General features: G+C 45.4%; 1 protein-coding gene across 5 annotated transcripts in view; it reads left to right on the plus strand.

Annotated features, from left to right (window-relative positions):
• atg16l1 (ATG16 autophagy related 16-like 1) overlaps positions 1 to 19,292 on the plus strand; it is a 31,210-nt gene extending 11,918 nt beyond the window's left edge. For 3 of the 5 annotated variants that reach the window (XM_084019956.1, XM_084019959.1, XM_084019957.1), the window contains 10 exons: positions 5,832 to 5,934; positions 7,053 to 7,158; positions 9,482 to 9,552; positions 10,498 to 10,569; positions 12,279 to 12,399; positions 12,556 to 12,661; positions 13,332 to 13,481; positions 13,597 to 13,644; positions 16,433 to 16,534; positions 18,913 to 19,292. In XM_084019956.1, coding sequence (XP_083876082.1) covers positions 5,832 to 5,934; positions 7,053 to 7,158; positions 9,482 to 9,552; positions 10,498 to 10,569; positions 12,279 to 12,399; positions 12,556 to 12,661; positions 13,332 to 13,481; positions 13,597 to 13,644; positions 16,433 to 16,534; positions 18,913 to 19,006 — 973 coding nt within the window. In that variant the 3' untranslated portion in view covers positions 19,007 to 19,292. The remainder of the gene's footprint in view (positions 1 to 5,831; positions 5,935 to 7,052; positions 7,159 to 9,481; positions 9,553 to 10,497; positions 10,570 to 12,278; positions 12,400 to 12,555; positions 12,662 to 13,331; positions 13,482 to 13,596; positions 13,645 to 16,432; positions 16,535 to 18,912) is intronic. The other 2 variants (XM_084019958.1, XM_084019960.1) reach the window with 1 other exon arrangement.
• Positions 19,293 to 19,554: the final 262 nt, after the last annotated feature.

Genomic DNA, 19,554 nt, shown 5'->3' on the forward strand with positions numbered 1-19,554 from the left:
CCATATGAGGCACTCCGACTTCCTGAAGTCGAGCTGTGACGATTCTGGCACGATGTGGTGGAGCATTATCATCCATGAACAGAAAGTTGGGGGTGTGCTGGCGGAATTGACCCTAGTACCCCTCACATCTCGTAAACAGGCCTGCAGTAGTGTGGCAGTTGCATAACTATGTCTGATTGCATAGGTCCTTAGGTACTGGTCATCGTTGCGGTCTGTCACTCGTGGGGCTCCACTCCTGGGTCTGTCACAAACTCTGCCAGTAGTTCTGTGTCTTGATGCAAGTCTGCTGATGACACTTTGAGACACTCCAAGTTCACGAGCAACATCTGACCGCCTGCCGCCAACCCGAAGGCGCACTATGGCCAGGTGGCGCGCCTCGTCTGTTAAGTGACATCGTGTGTTCATGGCTGTTTGAATGATGAACTTGGAATGACTTACTGACGATACCAGCTTTTTATACCCACAGAATGTTGAAATTGATGCCACATTGAAAAGGGTTGTCTTTTAATTTTTTGGTATTGGCCCAAATATGTAAGGCACACTACACAGTGAGACCATTACGTGGAAAACGCACAACATGAGCTGCGTCTATCACCCCCATACAATTGCCTCCCTGTCCCCAAAATCTCTGAAGTGAAACAAACACCGTATCAATCAATCCATTTATTTGTCATTGTCATAAATAACAATGAAATTCCGTTGGAGCATACAACCTTACATAGTGAAAAGTGCATAGTGCAAAAAGTGCAAAATGTGCAATAGTGCAGAATCCCACAGGCATATCATTCATGTACACGAAAAAAGGACAAAAACACAAGGGACGCCAGAGTACATTGTCAGAGGTAGTGTGAGGTAGTATAGTGTGTGCTGCAGCAATGCAGAGACCAGTTCACAGTTATTATAAGATGGAGTATGGTTAGTGTCCATGTGAGGGGGGGAGAGAGAGGAGGGGGGCACTGTTCAGCAGCCTCACTGCCTGAGGGTACAGGCTGTGGGCCATTCTGGTGGTTCTGGCAGATAAGGACCTGTACCTTCTACCTGAGGGCAGCAGGTGGAACAGGTGATGGGCCGGGTGGTGTTGGTCATGCAGGATCTTACGCACTCTCTTCAGACAGCGGGAGGTGTAGATGGTACTGATCTCTGGTAGAATGGTCCCCATGATTTTCCCCGCTGTTTTTACCACCCGCTGGAGTGCCTGCTGTTCGGCCTTAGTGCAGCTGGAGAACCACACAAGGAAACCGTACGTCAGAACACTGCTGATGGCACAGTTGTAGAAGTTCACCATCAGCTGTTTCTGGATCCCGGCATTCTTCAGTTGCCTCAGGTAGTAGAGCCGTTGCTGGGCCTTCCCTACTGCTGAGGCGGTGTTGATGCCCCAGGGCCCCAGGACAGGTCCTCAGTGATGGTCACTCCCAGGAATTTGAAGTGCGCCACCCTCCACCGCCTCGCTGCCGATAGAGAGTGGAAGGTGGTTGTTTTGTTTCTTTTTGCGGGGGTCCACAATAATCTCCTTGGTCTTCTTGATGTTCAGTATGAGATTATTACCCACACACCATGCTGCTAGATGTTGCACTTCAGTCCTGTAATCCGTCTCATTATTGTTGTTGAGTCCGAGCACTGTGGTGTCGTCGGCGAATTTAACAATGAGATTGGAGGGAGAAGAAGCAGAGCAGTCATGTGTGTACAGGGTGTAGAGCAGAGGACTGAGCACACACCCTTGGGGAGCCCCGGTATTGATTGAGAGGGTGGAGGACGTGTACTTGTCCACTCTCACACTCTGTGTTCGGTTTATGAGGAAGTCCACAATCCAGTTGCACAGTGAGATGTTTAGTCCAAGATGATGTAATTTAGCTTGGAGTTTGAAAGGCCAAAGGCCTCGACAAAGAGGAGTCTCGCATAGGTGTTCTTCTGCTCAAGATGCTCCAGTAGTGAATGAAGCACAATGGCAATAGCGTCCTCAGTCGACCTGTTCTGCTTGTACGCAAACTGGTGTGGATCAAGTGTTGGTGGTATTGCGCCTTTAATGTGTTTAATGACCAGTCTCTCAAGGCATTTGGCGGGAATGGGGGTGGGTGCCACAGGTCTGTAGTCATTCAGACACGTGACATTTGACTGCTTGGGGATGGGAACAATGGTGGCTGCCTTGAAGCAGGCGGGGACCCATGATGTAGACAGTGATGTGTTGTAGATGGAGGTGAAGACATCCGTTAACTCCGCAGCACAGTCTTTCAGCACCCGGCCCAGCACGCCGTCCGGCCCGGCTGCCTTCCTGATGTTAATGCTGCGGAGGACACGTCTCACTTCATGAGAGCTCAGGACTGGAGCAGGGTCAGAGGAAGGAATGGGGGGCAGCACAGAGTCTGTGTTTTCCCTGTCAAAGCGGGTGTAGAAGTTGTTTAAGTCCTCAGCCAGGGTGGCACCATCTGAGGGAGATGTTACTGTTGCCTTGCTCTTGTAGTCTGTGATGGCCTTGATGCCCTCCCATACCTGCCTGGAGTTCGTCGAGTTGTTGAAACAGGCTTCAATACGCCTCCTGTGTTGTTGTTTGGCAGTATTGATGCCCTTCCTCAGTGCAGCCCTGGCTCTGCTGTATGCCTCAGGATCCCCAGAGCTATATGCCAAGTCCCTGGCTCGGATCAGCTGTTCTACACTGTGTGTCATCCAAGGTTTCCTGTTCGGATACACACGAAAATGTTTCCAAGATGTAACGTTATCCACACAGAAGTTGATGTAGCATAGCACAGTGGAGATGTATTCGTCCATGGATTCACAAGTGTCTGTGCCCTGCTCTCTGAATACATCCCAATCCGTGTGGTGGAAACAATCCTGCAGCATAGGAATGGCGCCTTCTGGCCATGTTCTCATTGATTTGGTAATAGACCCAGCGCTCTTAATCTTAGGTGTATACCGTGGGTGTAACAGCAGAGAAAGATGGTCTGACCGACCCAGGTGTGGGTAGACCTGAACCTTGTATGCAGGGGTTGAAACTAACTTTTTGGCTTACCAGACAACTGGCGAGTAGATGAACATTTTTACTAGACAAACAGATTTTTTACCAGACAAAAATATTAAATTGCCATTTGTTAGAATTACTTTTTCGTATGTCTGTCTAAATTGATTTTCAATCATACTAATCGCAGTCTCTTTTCTTCACAATATTTATTAGCAGTATATATACAGAAACATTTTTCATTTCATTTGTAACACACTTCAATCTCTGTCGGAGTCAGAGAGTTCTTGCCTCACCCGACACCGTGTAGCGCCACTTCTCATTAAATTTCCGAACATAATATTTCGCCGGTTTTGACTGAGACGAGGTGGGCGCTGAGACGCTGTCGGTCGATTCTTCCTCCGTCCTCGTTTTTTTTCTTGGGGGCTGCCCCCCCACAAGAAATCTCCACATAATGGAGTAGCTAAATCGGGAAAAAATAGTTTATAGGCTGCGGTAAAAAGGTCTACAAAGTATGAATGAACAAGTGTGGGAAGTGGTGTTGATTTTCGCGGGATCATCTGGGATAGCCCGCCTTACTCTGCCTCTGATTGGCTTACCCTGATTCCTCACTCCTCATGCCTACACCTAACCGCCAATGAGAGGCGTCCATCCCAGAACTGACGGGAGACATGTTAAGTTGCTGATCAAAACACACAACTTCCTGTTTTTGCTGCTTCACATTAAAAGCTTCTACACAAGAAAGATATGATGGGCTTTTATTTTTTTAGATTACTCGCCAGAGTGGCGAGTGGTCTTCATAAATTACTCGACAAATACAAAAATTACTCGCATTTGGCGAGTAAAACAGCTTAATTTCAACCCCTGCTTGTATGCATCTGCTATGTTAGTATACACTTGGTCCAGCGTTTTGTTTCCCCTAGTAGCACATTTCACATTACGATGGAATTTGTGAAGAACTGTTTTCAAGTCAGCATGGTTAAAATCCCCAGCTACTATAAAAACACTGTCCGGGTGAGCTACTAAGCTGTCGTTTATGCTGTCGTGGACCTGTGCTAGCGCTAGCTTGGCATTAGCATCTGGTGGAATGTAAACAGCACAGATGTAAACAGCAGTGAACTCCCTCGGTAAGTAAAACGGTCTGCATTTTAGCAACATGAGTTCTACCTCCGGACTGCACAGTTTACTCACTACGGTCACGTTGGTGCACCAAGAGTTGTAAGTATAGATGCATAATCCCCCGCCGATCTTTTTGCCAGAGTCCGCAGTCCTGTCGGCTCTGTAGGCGGTGCGTCGCTCGATAGCAGCGTCCGGAGAGGTGCTGTCCAGCCAGGTTTCTGTGAAAATCATGCAGCAACAGTTGTAGATAATCCTCTTTGCCGCCATGTGTAGCCGTATCTCATCCATCTTTCCGCGGATCTATCGGGCATTGGAGAGGAAGATGGTAGGGAGCGGTGGTTTGAATGGGTTAGCCTTCAGCCCAGCCCACACGCCAGCCCGCTTGCCTCTCTTCTGCCGCCGCTCACAGCGCCTCCTTCGCCGGCTTGCTGCTGCGGGGTCCTCGGGAGGTGGTCCAATGATCTCGGGAGGGATGTAGTACTCGGCTGGCAGATGGTGTACTCCAGTGTTTATTTGCAGGAGTTCAGAGTGGCTGTATTGCAGTGCCACTGCCCCAAGAACGTGCAAAATGATGCCCAATACCACCAATAGAGTGCAAAAGCTATGCTGGTTGTGATAGCTCCTAGCCGCTGCGTCTGTGCGCGCCGCCATGTTATAAGTATGTATGAAATCCACTGAGTCTCTCACAGTATCCCGCACTTATCGTTTGTTTTCATGAACGGCTGAGGTGTGGGCACTTTAAGGAAGCAAAATGGACTATTCTACCGCAGCCCCTTCTCTGAGGAAGGCTCCTAACTGAAGAAGTGACCCAGAAGTAAACAAGTGGCCGCCATGATAAGAGCCGTTCGGATTCTCGAAATGCAAAGGAAAGGAGCTCCTTCCTTTCAGATCTCCTTTAGCATAGGATGCAACAGACCTTCCTATACGAAAGGAAAGGAGATCACGCCGACCCACAATTCTTTGCGAGAGCAACATTTAAAGTACTGCACACCTCGGCCGTTCATGAAAACAAACAATATTTTCATTTAAATATTTAACAATTACTTTCATGCAGACATATAGTAATTGGAATTGTGTTGATAAACGTGTGTGGACAGTGATAATAATTTAATGGTATTTGGATTTATTTATTTCAATCATGTTACAAATGTTTAAAAAAAAAACTAACCTGAAATAATGGCTGCAAGTGAATGTAAATATACAGCAAACTGTCAAAAACCAAATTCTTGATTATGAACAACATTCATAATCAGCGGTCGGGCGCCAGAAAGCTCAGTCGGTAGAGTAGGTGTGCCACGTGCCGAGGCCAAGTCCTCACTGCAGCTGGTTCCAATCCGACCGGCGGCCAATTCTGCATGTCGTCTGCCTCTCTCTCACCCTTTCACTCTCGAGCTGTCCGATCAATAAAGGCAAAAAAAAGGCAGATAGAAAAAAATAATGTTAGGACGTTATTTGACCGCAAACCACCGCAAGTCCAAGTTAAAAACTGTGACGTCCAACTTCATGTTAAAGTAATGTAGACCAAGCTCAGCAGTTATGTTCCTTACCTGCAGCATGGAATTGAATAGCTAACACCTAAATGAGAAAAAATGAACAACTTCAATGCTCCATCCACACACACTTGTTACAGTGTAGGAAAACACATTCCTATAAGCAGATAATCGGTCAATAACACTGATTCATCAGATTTTATAATGTGTGTTATTTGACTGGTTTTACTGGTTTGAGCAGACTGGTTTGTGACTGTGCTACTCTCCCCCAGCAGACGTCGACCTGCCAACTCTTTCAGCTCTTCACCTGAAACCACAGAGGCCCCGTCAGGCTGTGTGGAGGTTCGAGTCCCGTCAACAGCTCTACACATGTTTGTAAGTAACTGAGGGTTTGACGGAGACCAGTTAATCTGCAACTGAATGAGCATGTTAATGTGGGTTTTGCCAGCATCTTAACGCCTGTGACGCCTGTTGATTCTCGTAGCGTTTGCCCAACTGATGGTAGACATCATAAATTAGGTGGTGTTCCCATAATGCATCTATCAGTTTCATACAGAATCAGGTGGGTCTAATGGGAAACATTACCAGCTGCTATTGCCCAGGTGTTGCCTCATTGGTCAGTAATGAGCAGTAAAAGATCTGACTATCAACAATCCTCTCCTGCTGCCCTCTAAGCAGCCCCTGATCAATACATCACACAGTGAAGCTGAGGACAAGGATTTTCTTCTCTTCTGTTAGCGGTGTGACTGATGCCATCAACACCGTGTCCTCTGTCCAAAGTTCCACCCAAGAAGTCAAAAGAAAATGCTTTAAAATATTGTGATTTATTACTTTTATTATTATTCAACATGTAGCCTAGACAAAACATAGGATATTAAGTTGATTTAATTAACCCATTCACATTTTTAAGAAACCTAATCTGAAGCTTAAATGTGAATTGCCGAATAATCAACCGTAACGTGATCAATATTTATAATCTTTTGTCCTGTAAAATACGTGTTTCACAGGTATATTGTGAACATAACAGGGCACAGAATGCATTATCGTTGTAACTTCAGATGATGATGAGCAATATTTATGCGCCTTCCTTATTTACACAAGATCTTCAAGCGGTCAGAGGTTTTGTTAGTAGCTACCAACCGGGTTTACACACTCGGTGTTTAATGTGTGTGTGTGTGTGTGTGTGTGTGTGTGTGTGTGTGTGTGTGTGTGTGTGTGTGTGTGTGTGTGTGTGTGTGTGTGTGTGTGTGTGTGTGTGTGTGTGTGTGTGTGTGTGTGTGTGTGTGTGTGTGTGTGTGTGTGTGTGTGTGTGTGTGTGTGTGTGTGTGTGTGTGTGTGTGTGTGTGTGTGTGTGTGTGTGTGTGTGTGTGTGTGTGTGTGTGTGTGTGTGTGTGTGTGTGTGTGTGTGTGTGTGTGTGTGTGTGTGTGTGTGTGTGTGTGTGTGTGTGTGTGTGTGTGTGTGTGTGTGTGTGTGTGTGTGTGTGTGTGTTCAGGAAGCACATGATGGTGAGGTGAACGCAGTCAGGTTCAGCCCTGGCTCCCGTCTCCTAGCAACAGGCGGAATGGACCGCAGGGTGAAGCTGTGGGAGGTCGTTGGTGGTGAGTTCACTTACAGTTGTATCGTCTCCTTAGTAATTGTGATGTCCATGTTTGATGGGTCTTGTCTGGGACTTAAACTTGGTCAAGTCCACTATAAACTGTTACTAGACAAATATGAAGACCCCTGGGTTCCTCCTGGTGCAGTGGACCCTGGGTTCCTCCTGGTGCATTGGTCCCTGGGTTCCTCTCTGGTATCCTCCTGGTCCAGTGGACCCTGGGTTCCTCCTAGTGCATTGGTCCCTGGGTTCCTCTCTGGGATCCTCCCGGTGCAGTGGGCCCTGGTTTCCTCCTGGTGCAGTGGGCCCTGGGTTCCTCCCTGGGTTCCTCCTGGGGCAGTGGGCCCTGGGTTCCTCCTGGTGCAGTGGACCCTGGGTTCCTCCTGGTGCAGAGGACCCTGGGTTCCTCCTGGTGTAGTGGGCCCAGGGTTCTTCCCTGGGTTCCTCCTGGTGTAGTGGGCCCAGGGTTCTTCCCTGGGTTCCTCCTGGTGTAGTGGGCCCAGGGTTCTTCCCTGGGTTCCTCCTGGTGCAGTGGGCCCTGGGTTCCTCCTGGTGCAGTGGGCCCTGGGTTCCTCCTGGTGCAGTGGTCGTTGGGTTCCTCCTGGTGCAGTGGTCGTTGGGTTCCTCCTGGTGCAGTGGTCGTTGGGTTCCTCCTGGTGTAGTGGGCCCAGGGTTCCTCCCTGGGTTCCTCCTGGTGCAGTGGGCCCTGGGTTCCTCCTGGTGCAGTGGTCGTTGGGTTCCTCCTGGGGCAGTGGTCGTTGGGTTCCTCCTGGGGCAGTGGGCCCTGGGTTCCTCCTTGGGTTCCTCCTGGTGCAGTGGTCGTTGGGTTCCTCCCTGGGTTCCTCCTGGTGCAGTGGGCCCTGGGTTCCTCCCTGGGTTCCTCCAGGTGCAGTGGTCCTTAGGTTCCTCCTGGTGCATTGGTCCTTGGGTTCATCCTTGGGTTCCTCCTTGGGTTCCTCCTGGTGCAGTGGTCCTTGGGTTCCTCCTTGGGTTCTTCCTGTTGCAGTGATCCTTGGGTTCCTCCTTGGTTTCCTCCTGGTGCAGTGGGCCCTGGGTTCCTCCCTGGGTTCCTCCTGGTGCTGTGGTCGTTGGGTTCCTCCTTGGGTTCTTCCTGTTGCAGTGTGCCCTGGGTTCCACCCTGGGTTCCACCCTGGGTTCCTCCTGGTGCAGTGGGCCCTGGGTTCCTCCTGGTGCAGTGGTCGTTGGGTTCCTCCTTGGGTTCCTCCTGTTGCAGTGGGCTCTGGGTTTCCTCCCTGGGTTCTTCCTGTTGCAGTGGGCCCTGGGTTCCTCCTGGTGCAGTGGTCGTTGGGTTCCTCCTTGGGTTCCTCCTGGTGCTGTGGTCGTTGGGTTCCTCCTTGGGTTCTTCCTGTTGCAGTGTGCCCTGGGTTCCACCCTGGGTTCCTCCTGGTGCAGTGGGCCCTGGGTTCCTCCTGGTGCAGTGGTCCTTGGGTTCATCCTTGGGTTCCTCCTGGTGCAGTGGTCCTTGGGTTCATCCTTGGGTTCCTCCTTGTGCAGTGGTCCTTGGGTTCATCCTTGGGTTCTTCCTGTTGCAGTGGGCCCTGGGTTCCTCCTGGTGCAGTGGGCCCTGGGTTCCTCCTGGTGCAGTGGTCGTTGGGTTCCTCCTGGTGCAGTGGTCGTTGGGTTCCTCCTTGGGTTCTTCCTGTTGCAGTGGGCTCTGGGTTTCTCCCTGGGTTCCTCCTGGTGCAGTGGGCCAAGGTTTCCTCCTGGTGCAGTGGTCCTTGGGTTGCTCCCTGGGTACCTTCTGGTGCAGGCCAATGCCCTGTCTCATGTGGCCAGACAGTTCCTGGTAGAAGGAAGCATTGATGCCATTGACTGGCTCTCATGTGCCCTGAACCTAAATCAAATTGAACAACAATGGGACATTGTGTATTGGTGCACCCAATGCTGCAAAGTGTCCAGGAGCTCAATGATGACATGATCCAGGTCTGGGAGGAGATCCCCCATTCCTGCCGTCTCATCAGAAGCAGCCCGACGGAGTGCAAACAGTCATGTAGGGGCCAAACTCACTACTGAGTCACATTATAAGTTGCTGTGACGAAATCCTCTTGAATTGGATTGGCCTGTGATTTCAGTTTTTTATTTTTATTTTCGAGTTTGAATCCAGCCCTCAATAGGTTGATGATTTTGGTTTCCATTGAGTGTTACGTCATTGTGTTAATTGTACATCCCTTATCACCCTGCATGTTAATGACTTGTTAAACAGACTTCCTGTTATTAGGTTGATTGTTTTTAATTGAAAAACCCAGAAGTCATCGTTTGTGAAGGATCTTATTTTAATTGAACAGTGTGATTTGTACTGTGTTCAGGTCGCTGTGAGCCTAAAGGCGCTCTGACTGGCAGCAACGCTGGAATCACCAGCATTGAGTTCGACAGCGGTGTAAGTTCTTTCATCTTTGCTGTGTTTGACCTCCTGTTTGGCCAGATACAGTATTCACAAAGTATTCAGACCACTTCCCTTTTTTCACATTTTGTTTTCGAAATTTCTCTCTCCCTCGTCAATCTACACTTAAGCCACCATAATGTCAAAGCAGAAAATGAATTTTAGGAACGTATGCAAATCTATTCAGTGTTTCCCACAGAATCAGATTCTATTTGTGGTGGTATGCGCTGCATGCGATTTTACCCATTTTAACTAGCTAGAAAAAATAAAATCAATATGTAGCGGTCAATGTTGATATAAAGGAAAAATTTAAATACATATTTTCTTTGGAGCACCCATCAACCCATCTTCGTGAAACTCTAAGGCTGTGTCCGAAATCACTCCCTACTCCCTGTATAGTGCATTATATAGGGAGTGGCGGCCGGCCGGCAAGAGGCGGCGGTGGGGGGGGGGGGGGGGGGGGGGTCTTCGTCCGTTAAAAAACGCCACTCAAAGCAAAGCGCCATATGACACTCTGAAAACTATAAAGATGTGGAGATGAGGGACAGATTGTGGTGAGCGATCGCCGAGCAGTTTGGGATCGGGGACGTACTGCAGCCTGTTCAGGTCAGGAAGAAATGAGACGTTCACAGAATCCCCCTCCTGCTGGAGGACTCAGTGTTGATTCTGTGGCGCTGCGCCACACATGGGTCTATGTATGGAAACACTGTTAAAATGGAAAAACAGAAATATCACATTGACATGTTTGTTTTAATGTAACCAGTAGAACTGACAGTAGTTCATTAATTGTTTTGTTTCTTTAATTAATTTGATTTTATATGAATATATTTTGTGGATTTAATGTTTGGTTGTTATCTTCTGTGGACTTAATATTTTCTGTTGATTTTAATATAAAATGTGGACGTGTTGAGTTTATTTTAATATATGCTGTTGTATCTTTAGGGTTCATGCCTGCTGGCGGCCTCTAATGACTTTGCCAGTCGGATCTGGACTGTAGAAGACTCCAGACTGAGAGTGAGTTTTTACAGTTCTCACGATCAGACGCTGAACCTTTTTATCTACCTGGAACACGTCCAGGTAGATCTTCAGTGGGAGATACCGAACAAGTTTGGTTTATTGAGGAAAAAAAATTTCATTCAACTTTTCCATGTTATTGGGGCGGCATGGTGACTGGTTGCTTATCGTTGGTCTTCTGGTCAGTGATGTAATGTAAAAGGTCTGAACCTCAGACCTCGCTCTGTCAGCCATTTTGGCTCCCAGCAGCCCCTGCTCTGTGCTCCCATCATGCTCTAGTGGTGCATTGGTGGTCCCAGGAACTGCTGACAGACAGGATGTGATGTCACAGTTTGAGTCGGTACAGAGACCCTACAGGCTCAGTGTGATGACATCCAACAGAATGAATCGGCATGGAGCGTGAGGCTGAGGAGGCGGGGTCTGAGTGCTGATCTCACTCTTCTACTGAGACCAATAAGCCAGTTTAAATGCACTTTTAACAGTTCATTAGATTTAACGATACGGCCACAAAGCTTTACATGAAAAGGGTTATTGTATAAGGAATCATAAAATCAATGTGGGCATTTTCCCAAATGTGTGTGGCGCCCATCTTAGGTTTTACAGCAGCCATTTTTTAAATTCCATGTTTTGTAATATCTCAGCTTCTGAATAAGCTGGACCATGGATTTTAACTACTTTCAAGGCATCCAATGGTGGTAGTTACAAAGCCACAAGATTTTACAACATTAACCCTTGAATGCATAAGTAGGTACAAATGAACCTGATGTTGGTTTTTGCAATGTCTTCCTCAAAAACATGTTCTTAATAACATTCCATTAACATTTTTTAATTTACCAGCCCAGCCTGCTGGACCAGCCGTGTCTCTGCTTCTTTCTGGTTATTTTCTTCAAAGAGCTGGTTTTGGTTGCTCCTAGTGTGACCAGGAGCAGACGTGATGATCCGCTTGGAGGATCCCCTGTAGTAATCTAGAGGTTTGGCAGCAAGATAGTCAGACCGTCAGTCAGACCAGCCATTGTTTTGTCATGAGAGAGGTACTTGCTCATTGGGATGTGTTTGATGTTGGTGGCATCTCTGACTTGATACTGGACTGAAGCTTTTCCTTGTCTTCGTTTATCTCTGGTTGCACTCTTCAGAGAATCTGCCTTGTATGTCAAACACGCATGAGGAGGATTTCATCATAATTTCATGTTGGTGGCATCAGTCTTAAATCTGAGAACATTGAAACGTTAGTATAAAACGTAAATAAAAAAAATGTTAATGGAATGAAATTAAAACCCTGTTTTTGTGGAACAGCTGGAATATGAAATGATACATTTTCATTACCAATATATTTACAAGAAAACAACCTAGCCGGGTCATTTTGGACCCACTCATGCATTGAAGGGTTAATGTTGTTAAATGTTGCTTTGTAAATGCCACCATTGGATTTCCCTGTTAGTACCTCATGTATTCACAACCATATACAGAACGTAAACCGTTGTTAACTAGCTTATGAAAAATCTACACTGGTTCATATGGAGAACATTAAACACTTTCTAAAAACAAGGTCTCATGCACAAAAAAACAATGTAGGGATTTAGATGAGGCAACTGTATCATGATAACTTCATCTTTTTCATCACAATATGGTTCAATAGAATGATGATAAACTATCATATTGAATTATGGCCCGGCTCTAAATGTGTGTGTGTCCGTGTCCTTTCTTTCCAGCACACGTTGACGGGTCACAGTGGGAAGGTGTTGTCCGCGCGCTTCCTATTGGACAACGCTAGAATTGTCTCTGGGAGCTACGACCGAACACTCAAACTGTGGGACCTCCGCAGCAAAGTCTGTACGTGATTGGACCGTTTTCACCAGTTTCCATAGCAACCAGGGACAGGTTATCCAGAAACTCTGTCGAACAGACATGAAGGTCATCTAGTGGTCATGAGTTAGCACTTTGTGTTCACTTTTGTGCTGAGTCATCAGCTGCCGTCTCATTGTGTAGGTATGAAGACGGTGTTTGCTGGTTCCAGCTGTAATGACATTGTGTGTACGGAGCAGTGCGTCATGAGCGGACACTTTGATAAGAAGGTTCGATTCTGGGACATCAGGTACGCTATCTTTCTGTCTTCAGAAAACTGTCTTTTCAGGGTTCTGTTGGACCTACTGATTGGTGCAGTTTAAACAAACTCAGCTCTGTTAGTCTGGTTCCTTTGGACTGGTTGGTCGTAGCATGTAGAAGTTGCTTGGTATAGCTAATTCAATCTTGTGAAAATCACCACATTGTTTATTTGATCTGACATGACTGTAACTCTGTGTAGACGCCGGTAATGTTTCATCATTCATTGCCGAAATAAACACCATTACTTCTTTGTACATGTTGTGGAAGTTGCTTTTGTCAAACCTTTCAAATCGTAGACCATAGCTTTAAGTTTTTCCGTTAAGATGATACGCAAATAACTTTAAAAATGCTTGTTTTGGCGTTCGGCTCGCTCAGAGCTAAACTAGGCTAACACCGTAGCAGCTACATAAACACTGAACATAACATCGTCTCGGTATAAATACGGCAGCGACACGGTTTGTACATGGACAGTCTCTGGTTTTACTCAAAGTTTGGTTTGGTCTCTGTATGAAATGTAAGATACTACCTCACGCCATCTGGGAGACCACAGACCGCTACGCTGTGTTTACCTCATTACTGATACCAGAATGAGTTCCATGTCGTGTGTAACAACTAGATTATCTTGTGTGATTTACTGATGTGTTATGTTTTCATGTCAGAGCGGAGAGTATCGTCCAGGAGCTGGAGCTGCTGGGTAGAGTGACGTCTCTGGATCTGAACCACGACCGCACCGAGCTGCTCACCTGCTCCAGAGACGACCTGGTGAAGATCATCGATCTGCGTGCCAACGCTGTCAGACAGACCTTCAGGTGAGTTCACATGATGGGACAGGTGTGAGCCGGCATCTTATAGGTGACTGATAATAAATAAAAAAAACTTGTTACCAACCCAGATCAGAACATCAATCGTGTGTGTTTGTTTTAGTGCTCAGGGCTTCAAGTGTGGAGCCGACTGGACCAGAGTCACCTTCAGGTGAGTCCAACTAGAGTTTCCGGTTTCACCAGTCCGGTTCGTATACGGGGGTAAACCAGTTTGATTTATGCAAATCAGTTGAACCGGCATTTGTCCTTATGACACATTCTGGAAAGTTAAAAACATAATCGACCTGTGTCACGGCACTAAATCCAGCTTGTATTGCATTAGTAATAAGCAGCAATAATGACAAGTTATTAAGATGATATTGTGTTTATTTATAAACGGACTAATGGAGCCACCGCGAGTGTCTGAGTGAGCTGAGGCCGGCATGACGGAGATCACATTTCAGTAGAGAGATGATGGGCGAGAAGCAGCAACGCGTATGTGATGCACAGCAAAGGCTTAGGCCAGTTTAAGTATTTTCAAACCGGTTAGATATTAAGTCTAACACAGTTGAGTCGCCATGTGGTTCATCTGACAACTTATTAGCACTCATCATCATTATCTGTGAAACATGAAGTCTTCTGAGCCTCCTTTTGTAGTAAATGTTTTGTTTTAAGAGACGGTGTGTAGGAATGACTCCCATCTAGTGGTGAAATTGTATTTTGCATTCAAACGAATAGTGTTCTCTCGCGTATCGCTTTTTTGCAACTACAGTAGCTGTTATGTAGCAAGAAGCTCTGACAACATGTCGTCCAACACCGCTTCACCAGTTTTCTCACAGGTGATATTTCAAAGGTGCGTGAGCATGTAGAAGTAATTACTCCTCCAGCAAGATAGTGATTTGTTGCCATGTTTTTATTGGTTGATTTTTGGTAGCCTTCCAATACGATGTCGTAGCCATCAGCTAACAACTAGACACACAACGAACACAAACCAATGTTGCTACAAGTGCTTGTATTGCTCTACAACACTGACTGTAAAAGGCCAGAGGTCGTATCCGGCACGTCCACCACATGCGGATGAAAAGCTCTGTAAAAGTCGCTCTCCGGGGGGACAGCGGGACGTGGGCGCACCATTATCCAGGAAGGGCTGCATCACGGGGGGGATGGAAAATTCTGTAAAAGTGGCTGTCTGCCGCGGGGGAGAGCCGGTCCTATGTGTGCACCCTGTACGTCCGGATACGCCTTTGCTGATGTGATTTCCTTTCATTCACGCTGGCTCTGAACGTCACATGGAAGCCTCCTGAGGACTTACCCGTCCAATTTAAATACAAATAAGAAATGTTTTGCTTACGAGGATAAATCAGGTTAAAGGAAAACACCACCGCATTTCCATACTGAACTATGTTCTGCTCTGATGTTAGACGAGGTGATACATACCTCCCTCTCCTCTGTGCGTGCACTCAATGGGTCTTGCGCGCACTCCGCGCAGCGCTAATTTGCTAGCATGTAGCTTGTCCTTAGGATCCAAAGGGGGGTGAAGTTAGAAGCGACCAAGCACTTCCACGTTGTCCCTATTTAAATACGGTTACGTGAGTAGTGACACGACCCAAGTTTGGTTACACAAAATGAAACATGCCAATTTTTCTAAGCGGATAACAAGGATAACTATATAGTATGGCGGAATAACAACTGGAAGCACTTCGACGTCGGCGCAGTAATATCATCACTCCGCTCCCCCTCTTACTTCCGTCAATAGAACCTACGTGACCTGCACGCCGTCGCCTGCACTACCTGTAGTAGTTTGTGCACAGTTGAGGAAGCATCAGGTTGTAGTAAGATAGTTTGTGAACAATCAAACATCATGGTTATAACGTGCATCGTACAGGGTTGTGAAAACAAGCAGAAGGTATATAGTCCCGTCATGTTTTGAGTGATGATATTACTGCGCCGACGTCGAAGTGCTTCCAGTTGTTATTCCGCCATACTATATAGTTATCCTTGTTATCCGCTTAGAAAAATTGGCATGTTTCATTTTGTGTAACCAAACTTGGGTCGTGTAACTACTCACGTAACCGTATTTAACAACGTGGAAGTGCTTGGTCGCTTCTAACTTCACCCCCCCTTTGGATCCTAAGGAATATACTGGGACAAGCTACATGCTAGCAAATTAGCGCTGCACGGAGTGCGCGCAAGAGCCATTGAGTGCACGCGCAGAGGAGAGGGAGGTATGTATCACCTCGTCTAAGATCAGAGCAGAACATAGTTCAGTATGGAAATGCGGTGGTGTTTTCCTTTAAGGCAGAGGTAATTATACACTTTTGAAGACCTATTTATGAATGAAGATATTGATTTTAACTAATATATTGCTTAAAATGTTACACACTGTCCCTTTTTAAACTCTTAAAGGTTGAGTAGTTGGATCTATTCAGAAACACTTTCTGTTATATTACTTGAAATCCTAACGATGGCAATGAATACATTAAATGTCATCTGTGGCCTTGGCAGGACTGTAAATACCCCAATCAGAAAAGTCGGGCCTGCCTGTCTGTCTGTCAACTTACTTCCAGATTGCACTCTGCTGATCTTGAGCACTCGTCTGGAGTTCTGGGGGAGGGGCTTTGAACAGAGGTCTGAACCAAGGGGGCGGGACCTTTTCAGTTTGGTGATGCGTTAATTTCCAAGTTTCCAAATTACCTACTTTTAAGTGTCAAGATGCACTGTTTTCATTGATGCCTTCTGTATCCCTTTGAAACTTGTTGTAGTGTAGTCACACACACCCTGTAGGGAGAGTTTGAGAACCCCGGGAAGAGGGATACTCTGGGTTTTCTGTTCCAAAAAGAGAGTGAACTTAATCTTTTAGGTCTGTGAAACTAATCTGATCTCTGGAAAGGAGGGTTTTTTGAGTAGAGTCTGGCAGTGACTGAGATGCCAGGTTTGTGTTGTTCGTTTGTTGTGTTCAGTCCTGACGGCAGCTACGTGGCCGGAGGATCAGCTGATGGCGCTCTTTACATCTGGAATGTCCTGACGGGGAAAGTGGACCGAACTCTGGACCGAAACCACAAGTAAGGACCAGGTTGATCCCAGAATATATGGAACCGTTATTTATGTGTACAGCATGAAGTGAGGGTCCATGTCCACAGTGTTTTTTACTGCGGTCCAGCTACTTGAAAAACAGTCGAACCAGCCAGCGCACTGTTTTGCAGTACTGTATGTACTAGGCATTATGGTAAGAGCGTGTAACAACTGACTTCAGAATAAAAGCAACCTTCGGTGAACGTGATCGGGCATTTCATATAATAAGTCACTCAATAATGAATGAGACGTACGCGAACAAACAAATAAAGAAATTAAATACTTGAAACAAAATGGGTAAATAGGAAAGAAATACATCAAATTTGATTAGCACCTGCAAACTGTAACTCCAATTGCGGGAATATTTACTGAAACTTATAATGGGGCAGCTGTGGCTCAGAATCCTCCAATCAGAAGATTGGTTGTTCGAATCCCATCCGCTAAAAATCTGTTAAAATCTCATACAAGCCAACGTCTCTCTGAATTCAGATTCAGTAAGAATTAACTACTACAAGAGCACAACATTGTTTAAAGAGAACAATGTTTTTCCATTGACTTAATGTTACTCCAAAAAATGCACAAGAGTGATGCATTTGACTTTAAAATGTACACGTCAGTCTAAAGTGAAATTAGTTTGACTATGGATCATTTCCTTTGAAATCTAATATATGAGAATTTGAAGTCATTTTTTGACATGACTCTGGCTCAGCAACACTTAAGGTGGGCTGACCTTAAAGGTAGACCAGCACTATTCTCCTTTCAGTGACGAACTGCTCCTCTGAGCTTTTTATCTTTTAATATTTATTTTAACTGTGTAACTGACGGCAGGTTCAACGGTTTACGATTGTCTCGACTGCAAACTCTGCTTTTTATATTATACTTATAAGAGTTGAATGTTTTCAACATTAGAACTGTAATGGTATTATTAAGTACTCATATACTAGGTACTCTGTACTAGAAAGTACTGAAATTTAAGTATGTGAACTCGGTGCATCTGTGTTTGTAGAGGCTTCACATTCTGGTTCATATACACCTTCTGTCATTAATCTCTCTGATCCCACAACAATATGCAGAGGAAATAGAGGAGGAGCTGCTTTTCTCCACCAAATAAAAAAAAACTGTCATATGGAAATATTTTTGGTTTGGGAAGGACGCACAAGAGAGTGAAGTCTGTAGGGATGGGTACCGGCACCAGTTAGTTTCAATAAGCTCCGACGTCTTCGGTCCTGGAGAAATTAAGAAAATACATTTACTAGTTATTATTGCTACATAAATGTTATCCTGCACATTTTATCTCACCAACTGTTTCTGATTCAAACATTCGTCAATGATGCAGTTTTGCTCTTTCCAATCTAAAACATGTGAAGAGTGGAAGCTCTCACTCGCTGACACACTACAGAACTACTCCGTCCCTCCTCACACACACACTGGAACAAGCCAGGCGATTTGTGTTGCTCTATAGTCCTGCATTTTCTTTGGAAGTAAACCCTTATGATTTTTTTTTTTTAACATTACATTTTTATTAATTTTACATTTCAATATTTTTTTCAAAACAATGTAGTTACACTTTCACCAATGCTTTGGTCTGATGTGATCAATACAATATTTTGTTAAAGGAGTCATCACCAGGAAATCGCAATTTCTCTTGTTAAAACATGCATATCTGTGTTTGACCTCAGTTGAAACTTGCCTGAAAGGCTGGAGTTTGAATGCAGGCAAGCCCCCCCGGCTCTGTCCTTCCTGCGGCGAATCAACGCGCGCCTCATTACATATTATACAATGCACATCCGGACCAGTCAAAACCTCGCGCGTAATCTCGCGTGATAAAATCGCGGTACGAAAAAGGGTCAGAACAAGCTCAATGTTTGATTAAAAATTTTTTTTTTTTTCCTAATAAGTTTTACGAATTGATCCAAAGCGATCCAAGGGGGGCTGGATACGTATAAAACCAGGTTATGACTCCTTTAAGTAACTCCTTTCTATGTCCATTTGGTATCATTATGTAGTATTATGTTTTCAACGTTGCTTCACTTTAAACTTTTTTTAAAGTGTGAAATCATTGTTCCATCGTATCGCTATCGAGATTAGAGATTTTGCATACTTTAATTTGTACTTAGTATTTTTGCGAGGTGAGAGAAGAGAAAACCGAAAGGGGTTGTGGTGTCAAGAGAGGAGACCAAAACGGCAATCATAACAAGAAACATTGTTTGTGTGTCTATGTATATATGACCATGAAGATGGAACAGTTATTTATGTACAGTATATATAACTTGTTTATGTATAAAGTTCCAGAGAGCTACGCCATTGCATTTGATAACTGATGGACAAATTAAGTGACACTTAGACCTGTTGGTGTTTTTGGTTGCAGCTCTGCCATCAACTCTGTGTCATGGTCACCTTCAGGAGCATACGTCGTCAGCGTGGAGAAAGGTAGCAAGGCCATCCTCTGGTCTGACATGTGATTGGCTGCAGAGCCTGCTGATGTGGACGGTGATGAGCAGGAGGACATTTGGATGATGTGGTTCTTGTCGTTGGACTGAAAAAGACTGAGTGGACGTCTACGTCCGAGGAATGTTCTGCCTTCATGTTGACATGTTGAACATAAACATCAGATTCAATCTGTGTTTAACTTTTTATCTTTTCGGACATTTGAGGAGCTTTTAATGTTTCAGAGAGACTATTGTTTTAATTGAGTTTAAAACCTCATCCACCTGGAAGAGTTATTAATAAAGTCTTTATTAACAGTGAGCAGAGTTGCAGCGTGAAAGTGTGTGTGATAAAATCAGAATAATATACTTGATATTTATCCTTCCAACTATTTGGATGCTGGTTTTTCTTCAGATTGCCGGAGTGAAACCGTTTAAAAGCTGTTTTTGTTTGCTATCTGTGAAATCACACTAAAGAGGTTTACTTTGTATTGTATCGGTTTGCTGCACTCCGTTCACTAATGTGTCCAGCAGGTGTATGAATGTATGTATAACCCCCCCCCCCCCCCCCCCCAAAAAAAACA

The sequence above is a fragment of the Eutrigla gurnardus genome, assembly GCF_963514095.1.
Source record: "Eutrigla gurnardus genome assembly, chromosome: 10".
NCBI lineage: Eukaryota > Metazoa > Chordata > Actinopteri > Perciformes > Triglidae > Eutrigla > Eutrigla gurnardus.